The sequence below is a fragment of the Crinia signifera genome, chromosome 8, assembly GCF_055691185.1.
Source record: "Crinia signifera chromosome 8, ASM5569118v1, whole genome shotgun sequence".
Taxonomy (NCBI): Eukaryota; Metazoa; Chordata; class Amphibia; order Anura; family Myobatrachidae; genus Crinia; species Crinia signifera.
In genome coordinates this window covers 8,904,098-8,925,931 of record NC_139224.1, presented here as the reverse complement: position 1 = coordinate 8,925,931, position 21,834 = coordinate 8,904,098, and the positions used below count along the sequence as shown (strand labels likewise).

Genomic DNA, 21,834 nt, shown 5'->3' with positions numbered 1-21,834 from the left:
ATAAATTCTATCCAGGTAGGTCCGCACTCACATCCAAGCGTGGTGAAATAACGGGGTGCACAGCAAAGGGCGTCCACAGAGGATGACCAAATATAAATCCAAATTGCTAAGTTAAAAGCGAAGGCAGCTAATCAGCAAATTTTTTCAATATCCATAAGTGTAAGTCGACGTTTCGACCCTTATGGGGCCTTTGTCATAGGGATGGCCATCGACCATCGATGATTCGAAATCATTGATGTTTTATGGCGATGTCGAATAGTTTTGCCATCGATGGGGAGAACCAGATGGTTTCCCTCCATCGAATGGAATAGCAAAACGATGTTTTTTCAAAGTGACGGTACATGGAGCATAGCTCCACCCCCCGACACCTGTGAAACCCCGCCCCCTGTGTTTTGATTGGCCCACAGGTGAATCAATCAAATACAATTGATGACCATCGATATGTAAAAATATTGATGGTCATCCATTGGATAGTTAAGAACGATCGATGGCCAGTTGCAGAATTGCCGATGGCAACCATGAATGGCAACGATGGCCATCCCTACTTTGTCAAGACGATACAGTATTTATCCATAGGAACACCAGACAAATAGTTGTGACTGGTGTTCCATGAATAAATACTGTATTGTCTTGACAAAGGCCCCATGAGGGTCGAAACACTTATGGATATTGAATAAATTAGCTGACTTAGCTGCCTTGGTGAGTGCCTTCACTTTTTACTAAGCAGTTTGGAGAATATATATATATATATATATAATGTCCAAATGCCCGGCACAGCCTCCTTAGTATAAACGTCCTGGGTGCCCGCACTGTAGATGCATGTAGAGTCCCAGTGTTGGTGCGGCACTCCAAATATACACGATGACGGTGGGTAAAAGAATAACTTTTATTTGCTGCAACGTTTCGATGCTACGCAGGCATCGTTTTCAAGCAGAGTATCAAACACATAACACACACACATACCTTATATAAGCACCCTGTGTTTCAGCGCCGGCCGGGCCATATATACTGTATATCTCTTATATATTTAGCCAGATCTGTCACTCATCCCCTGTGTATATAACGTTCCCGCCCAGCGGCATACACAAACCCGCCCCCCCCTAGGGAAAAGACCAGTGTTTTACGTGTATAACTTTTTCATGTGTATAACGTTCCACCTTGACATCACCTCCCCCCCACCAAGCCAAGGCTACAGTACACGACCACCATCCACCATTACTCCACAGCCACCATCCACCATTACTCCCGCAACCCCCCCCCCCCCCTCTGCCAGCGCCCCCCCTCACGTGATTCGCGGGACCCCCGCGCCCCCCCTCACACGATTCGCGGGACCCCGCACCCCCCCCGCGATTCGCAACCCCCCCGCATGCGATTCGCAGGACCCAGCGTCCCCCCGCGTGATTCGCGGACCCCCCCTCCTGTGATTTGCGGACCCCCTCTGCACCTCCCTGCCCCCCCCCCGCGATTCACCCCCCCTCCATCGCCCCCTCCCACGATTTGTGGACCCCCCCTCCTGCGATTCGCAGCCCCCCATGACCCCCCTCCCGCGATTCACGGACCCCCGCGCCACACACCCCCTGCACTCCCCCCCCCCCCCTCCCTTGGTTCACTGCGCCCCTCCTGTGATTCACGGATCTCCACAACCCCCCCTCCCGCAATTCACTGACCCCGACAACCCCGCTCCTGCAATTTGCAGACCCCCCTGACCCCCTTCCGGCAATTCCACCCCCCAGTGGACCCCCGTGACAATGGGGGATCCTGTACCGCCACAAGCAGGTGCCGCCCCTAGGTGGGAAATCCGGCCCTGGCTGCTGCGCTGCAGGTCCCCCCACTGCCAGAAGTGTCCCCACGGTCCTCTGCACCAGCACCACAGCTTGTATCAATGTCTTGCCCACATACCACTATTATACAGCCTTCTGCTCTCATGCACGCTCACTCCCTCCCAGTTCTAGGGATGCCCATCGACCATCAATGATTTCAAATAATCGATGGTTTATGGCCGATGTTGAATACTTTTGCCATCAATGTGGGAGGACCAGATGGTTTCCCTACATCGATGGCAAAGAAAAACCGATCAAGTGTCAAATTTTTTTAAGGTGCCGGGACACGGAGCATAGCTCTGCCCCCCACACCCGGAAGTGCCGACACCAAGTTCTGATTGACCCACGGCCTATTCAGTCAGATATAATGGATGACCATCGATGGCTACAACAATCGACGGTTATCCAAGTAATATGTTACTACTATCGATAGCAGGGTGCAAAATCGCCATCAATGCCAACCATCGATGGCGTCTGCACCAATGCCTATCCCTACTCAGCAACAGGCAAAAACCTTTACTACCCCTCATGCCCACACACCTCTATCACTGCCCTGCCTCCTGTTCTCCTGCCCCGTAACTTCCGCCAGTGGGGACCCGCTCACCCTGTGTTGCCCACATTCCCCTATAATGCTTTACCACCCAGCCTCCTGCTCTCATGCACCCTAACTCCCACCCAATAGGAGGAGACACTGACTCAGGGGCACCGTCCTGTGCTGCCACGCTGGACCCTCACCCACTGGCAGAAGCTGCACAGTGTCCCCCACCCTCCTCTTTAGTCCCCCCGTATGCCCACACACCCCTATCACTACCCAGCCTCCTGTTTTCCTGTGTCGTGACTTCCGCCAGTGGGGAGTCGCTGACTCCAACACACCCTACTATACTATTGCGCACACGCACACACCTAAATAACACGCACACACACCCCCACCCCCACAAATGTCACCGTACCCTCCACACTAGCAATGTACATCTTACTCTGTAACCGCTTTTTAATTAAACAAAACAGGACACACCCCCTTCCACATCATATGCTCTCTATTTAACACATTTCACCTATAACTCAAGTTGCAATACAGGCCATCTTTCATACAATTCTAACCATCTTTCTCATATACAAACGTTCAAAAATTAAGGGGGGCAGCCCCTTACGCCGGTGTGTAGAGCGCCCGTAGGGCGCGATGAATCACCTAGTCTCATATATTTAGCCAGAACTGTCAGTCTGTGACTGTGTGTATAACGCTGGGAGGAGTCATGGGCGGAGTTATACACACACAGTCACAGACTCCAGTCCTCACATACACTATAGCTCAGCTACTGCAGGGAACCGAACAAGTGCACACATCCCCACAGCTTACACATGTTATGCAGTGATGGGGAGGCTCCGGCACAGCCACATACCTCCCAACTTCTTAAGTGTATGAAGCGGGACCCTCGCAGCGAAAAAGGGGTGCGGCCTATGCAAATGAAGGTGAGGCATATGCAAATTATGTCCCTGAAGGAAATACCCATGTGATGAACACACACACACACACTGCTGTATCTACAGTAACACTGCCCATGTGATAATCAAACAGAGAATAGATGACAGGGAACATGCTGGAGGACAGGAGCTGACACAGGTGAGGGACAGCCGGCTGCTGGAATCACTGCATACCTCCCAACAGTCCCGATTTTATCGGGACAGTCCCGATTATCAGGGCCTGTCCCGCTGTCCCACCCGTGGGCGGCAGTGTCCCGCGGTGTGGGGGGGCTGTTGGGAGTCCCCCCTGTCAGCTGCTAAGCAGCCGGGAATAAACGCTGTGCGCATGCGCACAGCGTCTATTCCCGCAGCCAGGGGGCTGGGGGCATGGCTAGAGGCTCACAGAGCCTCTGGGTCATGCCCCCATAGCGGCAAAATGGGGGCGTGGCCTCGCGGGGAGCCGTGAGTATAGGCCACGCCCCAAATTAGGCCACACCCCCGAAACATTCGGTGCGCAGCAGCAGTGTCCCGCCTGCTGGCCTGCGGAAGTTGGGAGGTATGTCACTGTGTAGTTCTGTACTACAAATCATTCCATTCCCCCACCACCATGCTGCTAGAGACTACAACTCCTGGCATGCTGTGCGGTAAAGGGCTGCCTCTGATTGGCCGGATGCAGCTTACCTATGGACTGTGCATGTGAGAGAGGAAACTCAGCAGCAGCACTGTCCCCTGCTATGCAGCAACAGCAGCAGCAGCAGCTATGAAGAGGGGTGAGCATTATCCCAAGTGATGCCCAATACTGAGGGGTGTGGTATAGGGGTCTCGGGATCCCGACAGTCATTATCCCGACTGGCCGGACCCAGACGCAACAAAGCCCCTCGCCACGCTGCGGGCACGGTGGCTCGATACGCTGCGCTCGCCACCTATTCTATTCTCCCTCTATGGGGGTCGTAGACCCCCACGAGGGAAAATAGCCGTCGGGAACCCGGCTGTCAGTGTTTTGACAGTCGGGATCCCATCCAGCACCCATACTGAGCACTGCAGCCTCCCCCCTGCTCTGTGCCTTCTGCTGCCTGTAATGTACCCTAGCACTACTGATATATATACATACTGTATATACACCTTAGCACTACTGATATATACACCTCAGCACTACTGATTGATATAAATATATATTCTATATATGTATATTAAACACTGGAGGCCCTTTGGTGTTTATTTAGCAATATGGGAATCCTATTGAGGATGGTACGTTGCCTGTAGCAACCAATAAGAATATACTTTATATTACTTAGATAATAGATTCTGATTGGTTGCCTATAGCAACATCCCATCTCCACTTGGAACACCCAACATCGTAAAAAGTACTTTGTGTTTAAGTACGCAAGTCACTTTGATATAACCATCTGGACTCCATATATATATATGTATATTATATTATATTTAATTCCCCATAGAGGTGAGGAGCAGTGTAGAATATAGATGGAATACATTTTTTATAGGGGATGCAGGAAAAGTTCCTGGTGTCCAAAGGGTTAATATGGCCAATTCCCAACCACCTACTTGGCAGGTGGCAGCGGGTGGATACGGTCACCAGTTCGACGCAACATTAGGTCGACAGTCAAAAGGTTGACGTGGGTTTTTCACTTTTTTTTTTAGTGCTGACATGCGGTATTTCATGCCCTACCATCCACTAGGGCGTGGAGGGGGGAATAAAATAGCGTGCCATGGGAGGGGACGCGTTGCACTTTTTTACTGTCCGTGTCGACATTCGGGTCTAAAAAGTGAAAAACTCCATGTTGACCTTTTGACTGTCGACTTTCCCCATGTCGACCGAATGCTTTTGTTGTCCTAATGACCCTGTCGACCTTCAGTCATGTCACCCTTCATGCATGTCAACCTAGTGGTGTCGACCTAGTTGCAGTCTATCCAGTGATCCGTACCCGGCATGGGATTGGCGCTGTGATATGCATCGTCTTTGCACACTTCTAGGTGCTGCACTTTGTGCCATTGAGGGGCCAGGAGTGCTGCGGTGCCGCACCTGTGGGCTCCTTACTCGGGAGATGGGTCTGTTCTCCCCTGATTGTGGGACAGCGCCTCGCGTTCAGGGGAGTAGGTAACCCTGGGACGCTGGATACCTCGGTGCTGCAGTGTGGGAGGAAGGATTATTACTGCAGGTAGTCTGTTGTCCTTCCTACTGAGTCACGGTCAGCCGACACAACCTTTAATGCCGACATGCCGATAATTCCAGTGGCTATATGATGGTATGTGACATTATATACTGTGGCATATGCAGCTATACGCTGGCATTATTATATAACGGGGCATGGAAATGTCCTGCATAGGCTGCTGGGTTACATGTGTGGGCACGGCCCCAGTCTGTCCTGTTATCTCAGCTGCGTCCAGCCTGCTACAGATACTGTGCACTACATTCCACAGTGTGGGAAGAGGTGCGTGAGATTACCCTTCCTTATACCTCATTGCAGGGAATTACACCCCCCCCCCCCATCCCTAATAACTGGTAGGGTGACAGATCAGGAATGCATGGCATGACATTCTGGGAATAATACCCTCCAATTATCCCCCCCACCACCACTGACCCTCGTCTGAGGAGAGCGCGCTGGGCATAAACCTGACACTACATATGTATTTGGTGAATGTGTCTCCTAATTATACAGAAGCCTCTGACACCCCCCCCCCCCCCCCCTCGACATTTGGGTAAAAAAGAACAGTGAAAACCCCCACGTCAACCTTTTTACTGTCGACCTAATGCTTGTGTCGACCTAGACCCATGTCAACCTAATGTTTGTCGACCAATATACTGTAGAGCAAACGATCCCAACCCATTGTGTTAGCATATCATACCCACAGTACAGTTGGTTGACATGTACTCCGCATTAGCATTCTGCTGTATTGTACTGGTAATGATGGGCACAGGGTGATAATTACACCCCCTACCCTTATACACCGCACAGTAGGGGGGGAGCGTAGGAGTAACCGCCGGAGGCCTCATTAATGACATATCCATGTCCCTCGCTTACTCCTGCTGTATTCCAGAGTCCTGGTTAAAAGCGGAATGCTGGCATCATACTCGCTGCCATAACCTGCGGGCATCGCACCCTACTGCCATCCCCATGTGTCACTGCACCAACTGGTGTTCTCTCTCCCCAGCTCAGGGCACCAGTCAGAGCTGTGCCCACTAGCCTGTACCTTCTACCTGACTGCACCAGTTAGCAATCCCTGGTACCTGGTGTGAGGCTGCTCTCGGACGGGCGAGTGTCAGTCCCACCTCATGGTTACACCACAGCTGGCTTGTCCAAACTATGGCCCTCCATCTGAAACTACAAGTCCCATCATGCATTGCCACAGATTTGCTATTAGAGAATGCTAAAACTATGAAATTCATGCTGGGAGTTGTAGTTTTACAACAGCTGGAGGCCCACAGTTTGGACATGCCTGCACTACAGGGACTGGTGGCGAGGGAACGCGACCGCATTCTGGTAGCTCAGTACTCCCCTTGCCTGTCCCGGTCTGCACAAGCGATTCCACAGCCCACGCCTGACAAGCTGAAGCATTAGGAATGGAGATGTTTAACCCTGTTGGGCTCCGGCTGTAATCCCAGCAACTTTCTCTGCTCCAGATCTTCTTGGGTCAGGGCTCTGGGGCTAATTCATGTCTAAGTATCTGCGAGATCCCAGTGCCCTGTCTGGGGACGCAGCCTCGGATTACCCTTGTGATCGCCAGTGTTTCCAGGCACTGGTCAGCCTGTGTAAGCTCCGTTGCCCCCCGCTCCCCAATATCTTTTAGGTGGTCTCCACATAATCTGGGAGTCTCCCGGACATTTGGGCACGCCGGGAGAGCCTAATGTGGCTGCATTTTAGATTTAGGAAATCACTGATTGAATCGTCGGCCACTTTTACCTCTCTCCACTCTTATCACTCTCCAAGCGTTACACAGTAAATGCTGCTGCTGTTCTAGTGAAGCTGCACGGGTATAAATATATATACGGATCTGCTGACGCCATTCTGATTGCCACCGCACGCTGTGATTCCAACTAGGGAACACTCCTCCGCCTGTCAGGTTACTTGTGTGTAATAGAAGCCCCAGTATTAGGTCATTGGTTCTCCTGGGATCTGATGATCCAGCTTCAGGTGCCCTACCACACTATGTTCTCCAAGCGGCTGCAGGATCTCCCCAACCTGATAACAGCAGAGTCCAAGTACTGGATTGCAGGTGAAATCCTGCTGTTCCTGAAATCCACACATTAAGCTGTGCCTCGTGCCTCATGGCTCAGTGTCTGTTGTGGAATTTAGAGGCAGACATGAAGGCTGCCTCCATATGTGGACACTTTGTACCAGCTGTGTCAGCGCCTGTCTTTGTATGATATGTAGCACAGTCTTTGTATTACTGTTTGTCCCCTTACTCTTCCTTGTTCCACTGCTGCTATATAATTGATCTAAGTGTAGCGTTAGTGTTCATTGTAGCCCCCTGCACCTTTCAAAACCCATGTAGTTCTTCTTTTTTTCTGCCTGGTTTGATGCTTCTAGCACACTCTGGCTTGTATCTCAGCAACTGAAGTACAGACTAGATTGTGCCAGATCCACCACAGCAGAGGGCAACACCCCAAACAGAAAAGAGAACTACATGAGTTTTAACTGGTGCAGAAATGCACAGTTGTGGTTGGTTGATTGATTCATAGCCAAGGAAGCAGATTGTGATATCACAGCAGCTTAAATGACTGTAGTCTTAGCTTTTTCACTTGTATCCGATCCCATCAGGCAATCTGTGTGGGAGGAGCTTCAGCTATTTGTGATGGAGTTGTGATGTAATACTTTACTTTTTGACAAAGCTGCGGTGGATTATCTGGGTAACCCTGAACAGCGTATTTTACTTTCATGGCTCCTATCGGCATTTTGGGGTTTAGTGATATTTTACACTTATTTGTATTAGTGATACAGATGACTTAGGAGCAGATTTCTGCATTACAAACATGGTTAATTGAGGATCCAGTTCAGTGCAACTCTGGAGACTACCCTCCTATGACGTCCTCCGTGTTGTTACCATGGTAACTCCTATCTCTCATCTCTGGCAGATACAGCAATGTCCAACAAAGAGAAGTTACAGTGTCTGAAGGACTTTCATAAGGACATTCTGAAACCATCCCCGGGAAAGAGTCCGGGGACCCGGCCAGAGGATGAAGCCGACGGGAAGCCGCCGCAGAGAGAGAAATGGGCCAGTAAGATTGACTTCCTGCTGTCCGTGGCTGGAGGCTTCATCGGCCTCGGGAACGTGTGGAGATTCCCGTACCTCTGCTATAAGAACGGCGGAGGTAAGGTATGGCGCCGGGGGAGGGGCTTGTATCCTCCCGGCTGAGTAACTAGAATCGCATGCATCAGCTATACCAGGGGTTCCACACTGCAGGCCCCAAGTACCCCAACAGGCCATGTCTTCAGGATTTCTGTCTGTTGAAAAGTGGAGGAGTATTCTTGACCAAGCAAAATTGAATTCGTATATTCTGAAAACATGACATGTCAGAGAACTGGTGTTGAGAACCACTGTATACAATACAAACATGTTACAGCGTACTTGGCCAGGCCCCCGCCAGGTACAGGGTGCGCGGCCAGGCCCCCGGCCAGGTACAGGGTGTGCGGCCAGGCCCTCCGCCAGGTACAGGGTGCGCGGCCAGGCCCCTCGCCAGGTACAGGGTGCGCGGCCAGGCCCCTCGCCAGGTACAGGGTGCGCGGCCAGGCCCCTCGCCAGGTACAGGGTGCGCGGCCAGGCCCCTCGCCAGGTACAGGGTGCGCGGCCAGGCCCCTCGCCAGGTACAGGGTGCGCGGCCAGGCCCCCGCCAGGTACAGGGTGCGCGGCCAGGCCCCCCGCCAGGTACAGGGTGCGCTACTCTTCCCCTCTGATGCGTGATGATACAGGATATTATTATACTATTATATCACTACGCATACCTCATTATCCCAATACTTCGCTAGCTCGTTTTCAGGAATTGTTAATAAATTGATTTGTCCTGAGAAGCGGGCGGCATTGGGGGCATCTGTGTGCCATGGGCAGAAGAGAGGACATATAGGTGTATATTTAACATTGTCGTCTTTTGTCTTTGTTTTTCAGGTGCATTTTTAATCCCGTATTTTATCTTCCTGTTTGGGGGCGGCCTCCCAGTCTTCTTCCTGGAGGTGGCATTGGGGCAGTTCACCTCTGAGGGCGGCATTACCTGCTGGGAGAAGATCTGCCCAATCTTTACAGGTAAGTGCATCCGCAGCCATTGCTATCGGTATTCCTCCCGTTATGGTATATCGGTGACCTCTCCTGGTCAGCATTGGATGGGGAACCTGGGATCCTCTGTCCTGGAGACTACAACATTGTAATGGCCGGGCCACGGGGGTCTAATAGTATCCACATTTACACAGAGTTCCCCCATTCTGATGAGGGTTGGACCCCAGGACAGTGGACAATGACCTCTGAGTCGGGTGTCCACGGAACAATGAACACTGGAGGTACCTGAGGGAGGTCCTAGAACAATGGATCACTTACCTCTGGGGCATACCAAAACAATGGGAGACTGGCACCTGGGTCACGCCAGGGCAATGGGATTCTGGCACCTGGGGAATTGCCCTGGTATGCCCCAGGTGAATAGGACGTGGGCACATGGGGCGTACCAGGGCAATGGGACGCTGACAATAGGGAGGCTTCCTATAGAATCACATTGTGTGAATCCTCAGCAGCTGACACTGTGACCAGATGACCGCCAGAGAAGGAACAGTATCTGCTGCAAACATTGTGTAACTGGTAGGGAATGCTGCCCCCCCCCCCCCCTACACACACACTCTGCCACCATCGGATGGATGCTGTAATATTACAGTCTCTGAGCCAGTGCCAGGAGTGGGGGTTATTCGGTGCGTGTCATGTGTCAGCAGCTCACTTACAGCCTGGGGTGATCTGATACAGAAGAACCGTGCAGGCAGCTGGGGGCCGTACACACATTGGGCTGAGGCTAAATAAATCTGGCTGCATTCTGTGCCATCATAAATTCGTAAGTAAAACTAGCGTGTTCTCCCGTGTGCTGAGAAGCACAGATCAGGGGGGTTCTTGTGTATCAGTATATAGGCAGAAATGCAGAAAAGGGGCGTCCAGCATATGTAACATGACGACTGGTGTGTTTACTGCACCAGTCGTCGTGTGTCCCCCTGCCCCCCCCCCAACACACACACACACCCAAAAATAATAATGTTGCATTATACAAATGTATTAAGCTGATTGGTTGCATTTTTTTGCAGTATGTAAATCAGGCCATGCTAACCACAGCTTTGCTATTAGGGAGTGGTATTGCACTGCATGCTGGGTAATGTGGTTTCACTACGACTGGAGAGCCACAGGTTGGCCACCAGGCCCCATGTAAATCCTCGCTGCTGTTTCCATTGCTATATCCCACATTCCGCACCTCAGCACTGTGTAATTTGGGTGCTGCTCTCACTTTAAGACCGTCTGTGCTATTTTAAACTCCTCCATTCTGATAACAATAGGCCTGTTCTGTGCCGCTGTGTGTGGGACGTGTGAGCAGTTACATTGAGTACCCATGCAAGATATGCATTAGTCAGTATCAGACGAGGAGGCCCATAGTCCACTGTACTAGTTTGAGGTCCTGCAACAGGCCATCGATAGTGCTAAACTAAGCAATGGATGACCATCGATATTTTTACATATCGATGGTCATCCATTGATTGGCCTGTGGGCCAATCAAAACACGGGGCGGGGCTTCACGGGTGTGGGGGGCGGAGCTATGCTCCGTGCCCCAGCACTTTGAAAAAAAAAGCAAAACATCGATTTGCTGTTCCATCGATGGAGGGAAACATCTGGTTCTCCCCCATCGATGGCAAAAGTATTCGACATCGGCCATGAACCATCAATGATTTTGAATGGTCGATGGCCATCCCTACTTATACTGTATTATTTTATGTGCCAGGAGGTCATGGAAATTCTTAGCCACTGACTAGCTGATAGGCAGGAACCCCGCACCTGTGACCTCCCCTTATTTGGAGCACCCCATGTATTACACACCTGTGTCCCGCAGTGACCCCTAGGGGTAAGACTGGGAAGTCGCAGCTGACAGTGTTCTCTCCCTTGCAGGAATCGGATATGCCTCTATTGTGATCGTGTCCCTCCTGAATGTGTATTACATTGTCATCCTGGCGTGGGGAGTCTACTACCTGTTTCAGTCTTTTCAAAGCCAGCTGCCGTGGGCTCTGTGCAACCAGCCGTGGAACACAGACAGCTGCGTGGAGGACACGTTCCGGAAGAACAAGACCATGTGGCTGTCGCTGAACTCCACCAACTTTACCTCTCCGGTCACAGAGTTCTGGGAGTAAGGAACGGGCTTGGGTTATGGGTTTGGGGCTGGTTGTGTGTAGCGCAGCGGAAGGCAGGGGGCGCTGTGCCCAGCCAGGTGTACTCCATTACTAATCATATCCACCTATGCCACGGCTACTCCTATGTGCCAGCACCATGCTCCTGCGTGCCACTGTGCCCTCCATATTCCTGGTGATGTCCTTATGTCATCGCTATGCACCCTCTATCTCTGTGCCAGCCTGTGCTGCTCAGGTGCCATCACCATGTACCCACATACTACCACTGTGCCCACCATGTGCCAGCCTGTGCCCCTACATCTCTGTGCCCTCACATTCTTCTACTACTACTACTACACAGGTGCCATCACCATGTACCCACATACTACCACTGTGCCCACCATGTGCCAGCCTGTGCCCCTACGTCTCTGTGCCCTCACAGTCTAGTACTACTACTACTGCACAGGTGCCATCACCATTTACCCTCATACTACCACTGTGCCCACCATGTGCCAGCCTGTGGGGGGATATCAGCTGGAGTGTTAGTGCTTCCTGGGCACAGGAATACCCTGTCATCCCGATATGTATAATAATTATCCGAGAGTTGCATTCTGTAAGAAGAGAACAAGTACAGCATGTTCTGTACCTCTGGGAGAGCAGGATCAGACCGCAGTCACCTCCCATATTAATGGTCGCAGTCTATACTGTATATTACAGCACCGTCAGATCAAATCGCTGTCCTCTCCCCAGCCCCCCGGGGTATAATGGCAGCACTCTATACTGTATATTACAGCACCGTCCGATCAAATCGCTGTCCTCTCCCCAGCCCCCCCGGGGGTATAATGACAGCAGTCTATACTGTATATTACAGCACCGTCAGATCAAATCGCTGTCCTCTCCCCAGCCCCCGGGGGTATAATGGCAGCAGTCTATACTGTATATTACAGCACCGTCAGATCAAATCACTGTCCTCTCCCCAGCCCCCCGGGGTATAATGGCAGCACTCTATACTGTATATTACAGCACCGTCAGATCAAATCGCTGTCCTCTCCCCAGCCCCCCGGGGTATAATGGCAGCACTCTATACTGTATATTACAGCACCGTCAGATCAAATCGCTGTCCTCTCCCCAGCCCCCCGGGGGTATAATGGCAGCACTCTATACTGTATATTACAGCACCGTCAGATCAAATCGCTGTCCTCTCCCCAGCCCCCCGGGGGTATAATGGCAGCACTCTATACTGTATATTACAGCACCGTCAGATCAAATCACTGTCCTCTCCCCAGCCCCCCCCCCCCCGGGGGTATAATGGCCGCAGTCTATACTGTATATTACAGCACCGTCAGATCAAATCGATGTCCTCTCCCCAGCCCCCCCCCCCCCCCCCCCTGGGGTATAATGGCCACAGTCTATACTGTATTTTACAGCACCGTCAGTTCTAATCACTGTCCTCTCCCCAGCCCCCCCGGGGTATAATGGCCGCAGCAGTCTATACTGTATATTACAGCACCGTCAGATCAAATCGCTGTCCTCTCCCCAGCCCCCCGGGGGTATAATGGCCGCAGCAGTCTATACTGTATATTACAGCACCGTCAGATCAAATCGCTGTCCTCTCCCCAGCCCCCCGGGGGTATAATGGCAGCAGTCTATACTGTATATTACAGCACCGTCAGATCAAATCACTGTCCTCTCCCCAGCCCCCCGGGGTATAATGGCAGCACTCTATACTGTTAATTACAGCACCGTCAGATCAAATCGCTGTCCTCTCTCCAGCCCCCTGGGGTATAATGGCAGCACTCTATACTGTATATTACAGCACCGTCAGATCAAATCGCTGTCCTCTCCCCAGCCCCCCGGGGGTATAATGGCAGCACTCTATACTGTATATTACAGCACCGTCAGATCAAATCGATGTCCCCTCCCCAGCCCCCCCCCCCCCCCCGGGTATAATGGCCACAGTCTATACTGTATTTTACAGCACCGTCAGTTCTAATCACGGTCCTCTCCCCAGCCCCCCCGGGGTATAATGGCCGCAGCAGTCTATACTGTATATTACAGCACCGTCAGATCAAATCGCTGTCCTCTCCCCAGCCCCCCGGGGGTATAATGGCAGCACTCTATACAGTATATTACAGCACCGTCAGATCGCGATCCTCTCCCCAGCCTCCCTGGGGGTATAATGGCTGCACTCTATACTGTATATTACAGCAGCGTCATTTCAGATCAGATCGCTGTCCTCTCCCCAGCCCCCCGGGGGTATAATTGGCGCACTCTATACTGTATATTACAGCAGTGTCAGATCAGATCGCTGTTCTCTCCCCAGCCCCCCTGGGGTATAATGGGCGCACTCTATACTGTATATTACAGCAGTGTCAGATCAGATCGCTGTTCTCTCCCCAGCCCCCCGGGGGTATAATGGGCACACTCTATACCAGGGGTCAGGAACCTTTTTGACTAAGAGAGCCATGAAAGCAAAATATTTGGAAATTTATTTCAGTGAGAGCCATATAATATATTTTAAAAGTGAATTCAACTAAATGTCAGTATAAAACGCCTCCAAACGTTTTATTTTATTGCTGGATCCGGCGTTTAAAGGTGGCATATGGGGTGGGGGTGGGTGGCGTCGGGCGGGTATGGTGTGGGTTTCCCGCTTACCTTCCCGGCGGTGTCGGGCTGAGGGTACTGTGCGGGGCTGCCTGGGTGTGTGGGGGTGCAACTCCCAAGATGGCGTCCGGTCTGTGGTTTGCTGCGTCTCAGCTCCGTCTCCGGGAGCAGCGCAGCGTCTGTCAGTCTGGTGTGAGGAGGCAAGAGCGGGTAGGAGTATTCTGTGTCCCCCGGTTCTCCTCTGCGGCGTCAGGTCCCGGTGCAAGGCTGGCAGGGTTAGTGGGGCCGCAGCCTCCAAGATGGCGCCCGGCGTTTGGTCGGTCACAAATTTAGGCCGCGGCTTCAGGGTATGAGCTAGGCCGCAACCTGCAGAGGCCTCCGAGCGGCCTCCCGGCTCCGCAGCACACAGCTCAGGTTAGTGGGGTGTAAGGGCAGGGTAGTTTGGAGTGGGGGTGCCTCCAGAATTCGTTGTTATAGCCGTTAAGGGGGATCAGCAGCAGGAGCTCAGCAAATACACGTCCTGCTGCTTCCCCAGTCAGGTCACGCCCCTCGAGAATATTTTGTTTTATCTGCGAGCCATATGCAATCATCAAAAGAGCCACTGGTTCCGGACCCCTGCTCTATACTGTATATTACAGCAGCATCAGGTCAGATCATATCACTGTCCTCTCCCCAGCCCCCCGGGGGTATAAAGGTGGCACTGTATATTACAGCAGCGTCAGATCAGATCACTGTCCTCTCCCCAGCCCCCCTGGGGTATAAAGGTGGCACTGTATATTACAGCAGCGTCAGATCAGATCGCTGTCCTCTCCCCAGCCCCCCGGGGGTATAAAGGTGGCACTGTATATTACAGCAGCGTCAGATCAGATCGCTCTCCTCTCCCCAGCCCCCCGGGGGTATAAAGGTGGCACTCTATACTGTATATTACAGCAGCGTCAGATCAGATCACTGTTCTCTCCCCAGCCCCCCGGGGGTATAATGGCAGCACTCTATACTGTATATTACAGCACCGTCAGATCGCGATCCTCTCCCCAGCCTCCATGGGGGTATAATGGCTGCACTCTATACTGTATATTACAGCAGCGTCAGGTCAGATCAGATCGCTGTCCTCTCCCCAGCCCCCCGGGGGTATAATGGGCGCACTCTATACTGTATATTACAGCAGTGTCAGATCAGATCGCTGTTCTCTCCCCAGCCCCCCTGGGGTATAATGGCCGCACTCTATACTGTATATTACAGCAGCGTCAGGTCAGATCAGATCACTGTCCTCTCCCCAGCCCCCCGGGGGGTATAATGGTGGCACTCTATACTGTATATTACAGCACCGTCAGATCACTGTCCTCTCCCCAGCCCCCCTGGGGGTATAATGGCCGCACTCTATACTGTATATTACAGCAGCGTCAGGTCAGATCACATCGCTGTTCTCTCCCCAGCCCCCCGGGGGTATAATGGGCGCACTCTATACTGTATATTACAGCAGCGTCAGATCACTGTCCTCTTCCCAGCCCCCCGGGGGTATAAAGGTGGCACTGTATATTACAGCACCGTCAGCCTTGTGTAATTTCTGTTCTGCTATTCTCCTTATCTGTATCCATCTACTGATAACGTTATTTGTCCTTCCTGTTAATGATTGACGGACGCCTAGGATTCTGTGCCATCTTGGCTTCGGTCACCAGGCTAAGAGCCAATCTAGCACCTGCCTGCAACTAAAAAACATGACCCACTTCCCTTCTTGTGCCAAGCTGTACTCTGTGTAGACATGGAGACCGTTGGCCGATTGGGTTGTTGCCTATACCATCCGCTCTCCCATCGTCCATACAGCGAGGGCCATCAGCACAACACGTATAAGCCGCCCACTGCCCCTCCTGCCCAGTATCATCACCCATCCCCAGGCGCCAACATGGTTACATTACTGCAGGTACATTCTGTACTGAACCGATACAAGTGTATGTGTTATTTGCTGTGCTCTATTTATTTAGATATTAATAGACAGTAGCTAGGTGCCATCTGCTTTTCATGTTTGGGGCGTCGCACTGTCCTGGAAGCTAAGTGCTTCGGATTTAAAATAGCCTGTAAGAGGCGGCCATAATCTGCCTTCTAGTACAGATCAAAGGAAATGATCAGCTTCCTATGTCATAAGGTGCGGGCTGAGGGGGCGGGAGTGCGGTGGGTCTCGAGTGGACTGTGGGGGTGATTCTGGTTGGTTTGCAAAAGAAAACTCTGGTACTCTTTACCTAGAAGGGCGCCCACGATTTTGATCTTGGGCACCGCAAGGTAAAAAATTGCGTCAGTCGCATGCGACCCAAAAATCGCATGCGATGCGACCGACGCGATTACCGCGATTTCCCATAGGGAACAATGTTAAATGTCCCAATTGACCCGATTTTCCATAGGGAACAATGTTAAATGGCCCACAGAGGCCAAATAGGCACCCTCAAGTGTGAAATGGCCCCCACAATTGTTAACGCCACCCCACGATCAACGTTAACCCGAAGCGTGGCGAGCGCAGCGGTACGTGTCCTACGACCTTTTCATACCCCCACTATCCACGTCGGTGTGGAGTTCAGAATAGAAAGTGTGGCGAGCGCAGCGAGCCACCCAGCCCGAAGCGTGGCGAGCGGACGCAAATACCTGTGAAGGTGTCCGCGTCCCCTCGCGGGGCTTGCTGCGCTCGCAACACTTTCTATTCTCAACTCCACGCCAACGTGGATAGTGGGGGTATGAAAAGGTCGTAGGACGCGTACCGCCGCCCCTCGCGGGCCCGCCACGCTTCGGGTTGACGTTGATCGTGGGGTGGCGTTAACAATTTGGGGGGGCCATTTCACACTTCAGGGTGTCTATTTGGCCTCTGTGGGCCATTTAACATTGTTCCCTATGGGAAATCGCGTCGATCGCATGCAATTTTTTGGTACATGCGATGCCCGCGATGGGCGCCCTTCTAGGTAAAGAGTACCAAAACTCCTTTATTGGACAAAATCATGCTGCACTGCAGGGGGGCAGATGTTAGATTTCGGTGGGGTTTCAAACGGATATCTATATTCCAGTTTTTACCCTGCACAGAAACAAAATAACTTCCCCAAATCTAACTCTATCTGAACATGTTACATCTGCCCCACCTGCAGTGCAGCATGTTTTTGTTTTATTTCCATTAGAGAGAGAATTTGCTTTTGCGAGTGAACCAGAATCAGGCCCTGTGTGCACAGAGAGGACATTCATCTGTTTATGATATTAATAATAGTGCCCAGAGCGGGTGGTTCCGGGTCACAGGGACAGTGTGGGATGGGGGCACAGGGACTGTGGGTTGGTGGCACAGGGACAAGGGACAGTGTGGGATAGTGGGATGGTGGCCCAGGGACAGTGTGGGATGGTGGCCCAGGGGCAGTGTGATAGGGGGCACAGGGACAGTGTGGGATGGTGGCACAGGGACAGTGTGATAGGGGGCACAGGGTATGTGCCTCCCGTCATACAATTAGTGATGAGGGCACAGATACAGCATTGGACTTCACGTTGACCTTCCTTTCATCCCCCATAAATCCCCATTAGGGACAGAACGTTTGCTGGGTGAGACTCGGGCTGTTACTCCCTTGCAGGAGGAGCGCCAGACATTCCTGGCCAGTGCTCGGGGACGGCTCTGCCAAAACGAAGCTGGAAAATAAAACCCAAACATGCGCTTACTGGCCAGAGTGCATCTGATTCCTTAATGAGGCCAAAGAGTAGCATCGTTCTGTTCTCCCAGCGCTGGTCACTTGGCATCACTACAGTATTACATAAATGCAGTTCTGCCCCCTGCTGTCAGACACTGGTACTGCATGCAGTCACCTCTGTGCATTATTAGGAACACATCATTATATAGCACTTACTGTACATAGAGGTTACAGAGAATATTTAGTCCGTCACAGACCTGGCACCAGAAGAGCTTGCAATCTATTCCCTGCTGCACGCTGGTTCATTTTGTCACTAGCCAATCAGCCTAGCAGGATACCTTAGGAGATTGGCAGGATACTGGTATATAACCACAGCTATTACAGACCCGGGCTATAGTCTGTATGTACAGGCCTGATCACACAGCCGCAGGTTGGAGGACTAGAGTGAAATCCCGCCTGGTGGATTAATGTGATCACTGTGCAAACAAATCTATCCAAATCCCATCGTTACAGGCTCACCATCTAATGATTCTACACTGGGCACCAGTAGCCGGCCTGGTACTGGCGTCACACACCCTCCCCTACAACACTGTGCCTAGCAGTTCCCGGACACTCCCAGCGTTTTCCTAGGCACCCCTGCATTTTTCTTAGCACTCCCAGTAAATGGCCGATTACCACCCCAGCACCAACTTCCTGTCATTCACCTCTAAGGTACTACGGGCTGAACGCAGAGTGAATCTATAATATGCCACCATGTGAATTTGTAGCAGTGTAATCCTGTCTGAATTACCCCCATTATTCCGATAGGTCAGTAGATCTGTGCGTGTGTTTATATAGTGTGTATTGGTGTCTGTTTCTGTGTCGTTGCCTTGCACGGCTGAATGATAACGGTGGGACTGTTTCTGTATCGTTGCCTTGCACGTCTGGATGATAACGGCGGGACTGTTTCTGTGTCGTTGCCTTGCACGGCTGGATAATAACGGCGGGACTGTTTCTGTATCGTTGCCTTGCACGGCTGGATAATAATGGCGGGACTGTTTCTGTATCGTTGCCTTGCACAGCTGGATAATAACGGTGGGACTGTTTCTGTATCGTTGCCTTGCACGGCTGGATAATAATGGCGGGACTGTTTCTGTATCGTTTCCTTGCACGGCTGGATAATAATGGTGGGACTGTTTCTGTATCGTTGCCTTGCACGGCTGGATAATAACGGTGGGACTGTTTTTCTGTATCGTTGCCTTGCACGGCTGGATGATAACGGCGGGACTGTTTCTGTGTCGTTGCCTTGCACGGCTGGATAATAACGGCGGGACTGTTTCTGTATCGTTGCCTTGCACGGCTGGATAATAACGGTGGGACTGTTTCTGTGTCATTGCCTTGCACGGCTGGATGATAACGGCGGGACTGTTTCTGTGTCGTTGCCTTGCACGGCTGGATAATAACGGCGGGACTGTTTCTGTATCGTTGCCTTGCACGGCTGGATGATAACGGTGGGACTGTTTCTGTATCGTTGCCTTGCACGGCTGGATAATAACGGTGGGACTGTTTCTGTATCGTTGCCTTGCACAGCTGGATAATAACGGTGGGACTGTTTCTGTATCGTTGCCTTGCACGGCTGGATGATAACGGCGGGACTGTTTCTGTATCGTTGCCTTGCACGGCTGGATAATAATGGTGGGACTGTTTCTGTATCGTTGCCTTGCACGGCTGGATGATAACGGCGGGACTGTTTCTGTATCGTTGCCTTGCACAGCTGGATAATAATGGTGGGACTTTCTGTATCGTTGCCTTGCACGGCTGGATGATAATGGCGGGACTGTTTCTGTATCGTTGCCTTGCACGGCTGGATGATAACGGCGGGACTGTTTCTGTATCGTTGCCTTGCACAGCTGGATGATAATGGTGGGACTTTCTGTATCGTTGCCTTGCACGGCTGGATGATAATGGCGGGACTGTTTCTGTATCGTTGCCTTGCACGGCTGGATGATAACGGTGGGACTGTTTCTGTGTCGTTGCCTTGCACGGCTGGATAATAACGGCGGGACTGTCTGTATCGTTGCCTTACACAGCTGGATGATAATGGAGGGACTGTTTCTGTATCGTTGCCTTGCACAGCTGGATAATAATGGCGGGACTGTTTCTGTATCGTTGCCTTGCACAGCTGGATAATAATGGTGGGACTGTTTCTGTATCGTTGCCTTGCACGGCTGGATAATAACGGTGGGACTGTTTTTCTGTATCGTCACCTTGCACAGCTGGATAATAATGGCGGGACTGTTTCTGTATCGTTGCCTTGCACGGCTGGATAATAATAGCGGGACTGTTTCTGTATCGTTGTCTTGCACGGCTGGATAATAACGGTGGGACTGTTTCTGTATCGTTGCCTTGCACGGCTGGATAATAACGGTGGGACTGTTTTTCTGTATCGTTGCCTTGCACGGCTGGATAATAACGGTGGGACTGTTTCTGTGTCGTTGCCTTGCACGGCTGGATGATAACGGTGGGACTGTTTCTGTATCGTTGCCTTACACGGATGGATAATAACGGCGGGACTGTTTCTGTATCGTTGCCTTGCACGGCTGGATAATATTGGCGGGACTGTTTCTGTATCGTTGCCTTGCACGGCTGGATAATAATGGCGGGACTGTTTCTGTATCGTTGCCTTGCACAGCTGGATAATAATGGCGGGACTGTTTCTGTATCGTTACCTTGCACAGCTGGATGATAACGGCGGGCTGTTTCTGTATCGTTGCCTTGCACGGCTGGATAATAACGGCGGGACTGTTTCTGTATCGTTGCCTTGCACGGCTGGATTGTAACGGCGGGACTGTTTCTGTATCGTTACCTTGCACGGCTGGATGATAACGGTGGGACTGTTTCTGTATCGTTGCCTTGCACGGCTGGATAATAAGGGCGGGACTGTTTCTGTGTCGTTGCCTTGCACGGCTGGATGATAATGGCGGGACTGTTTCTGTATCGTTGCCTTGCACGGCTGGATGATAATGGTGGGACTGTTTCTGTATCGTTGCCATGCACGGCTGGATAATAACGGCGGGACTGTTTCTGTATCGTTGCCTTGCACAGCTGGATCGTAACGGTGGGACTGTTTCTGTATCGTTGCCTTGCACGGCTGGATGATAATGGAGGGACTGTTTCTGTATCGTTGCCTTGCACAGCTGGATAATAACGGCGGGACTGTTTCTGTATCGTTGCCTTGCACGGCTGGATGATAACGGCGGGACTGTTTCTGTATCGTTGCCTTGCACAGCTGGATGATAACGGCGGGACTGTTTCTGTATCGTTGCCTTGCACGGCTGGATGATAATGGCGGGACTGTTTCTGTATCGTTGCCTTGCACAGCTGGATGATAATGGCGGGACTGTTTCTGTATCGTTGCCTTGCACAGCTGGATAATAATGGCGGGACTGTTTCTGTATCGTTGCCTTGCACAGCTGGATAATAACGGTGGGACTGTTTCTGTATCATTGCCTTGCACAGCTGGATGATAACGGTGGGACTGTTTCCTCTTATTTCTAGGCACAAAGTACTTAGCTTATCAAAGGGAATTGATGACGTTGGCGTAGTGAAATGGGACCTGGCGCTATGTCTCCTCCTCACCTGGGTCATCTGCTTTTTCTGCATCTGGAAAGGTGTCCGTTCTACTGGGAAGGTAAGGAAGATCCTACGGTGGGTCGTCCGGTTATCCCAAAGGGTTCTATATGGCTTAGAGCAGTGGGTGGTTACTGCGGTGTAGAATAACGGGCTATGGAAAGGTAAGGACGGGGCTGTGGGATGGTAAGGACGGGGCTGTGGGATGGTAAGGACGGGGCTGTGGGATGGTAAGGACGGGGCTGTGGGGGAAGGTAAGGACGGGGCTGTGGGGGAAGGTAAGGACGGGGCTGTGGGGGAAGGTAAGGACGGGGCTGTGGGGGAAGGTAAGGACGGGGCTGTGGG

General features: G+C 51.8%; 1 protein-coding gene across 3 annotated transcripts in view; it reads left to right on the top strand.

Moving 5' to 3' along the window:
• Positions 1 to 21,834, top strand: part of SLC6A6 (solute carrier family 6 member 6) — a 56,426-nt gene that overhangs the window by 15,285 nt on the left and 19,307 nt on the right. The window contains exons 2-5 of one of the 3 annotated variants that reach the window (XM_083155702.1): positions 8,374 to 8,610; positions 9,402 to 9,536; positions 11,418 to 11,652; positions 21,418 to 21,550. In XM_083155702.1, the coding sequence (XP_083011828.1) occupies positions 8,382 to 8,610; positions 9,402 to 9,536; positions 11,418 to 11,652; positions 21,418 to 21,550 (732 nt within the window). In that variant the 5' untranslated portion in view covers positions 8,374 to 8,381. Of the gene's footprint in view, positions 1 to 8,373; positions 8,611 to 9,401; positions 9,537 to 11,417; positions 11,657 to 21,417; positions 21,551 to 21,834 lie in introns of those variants that run through there. The other 2 variants (XM_083155703.1, XM_083155704.1) reach the window with 2 other exon arrangements.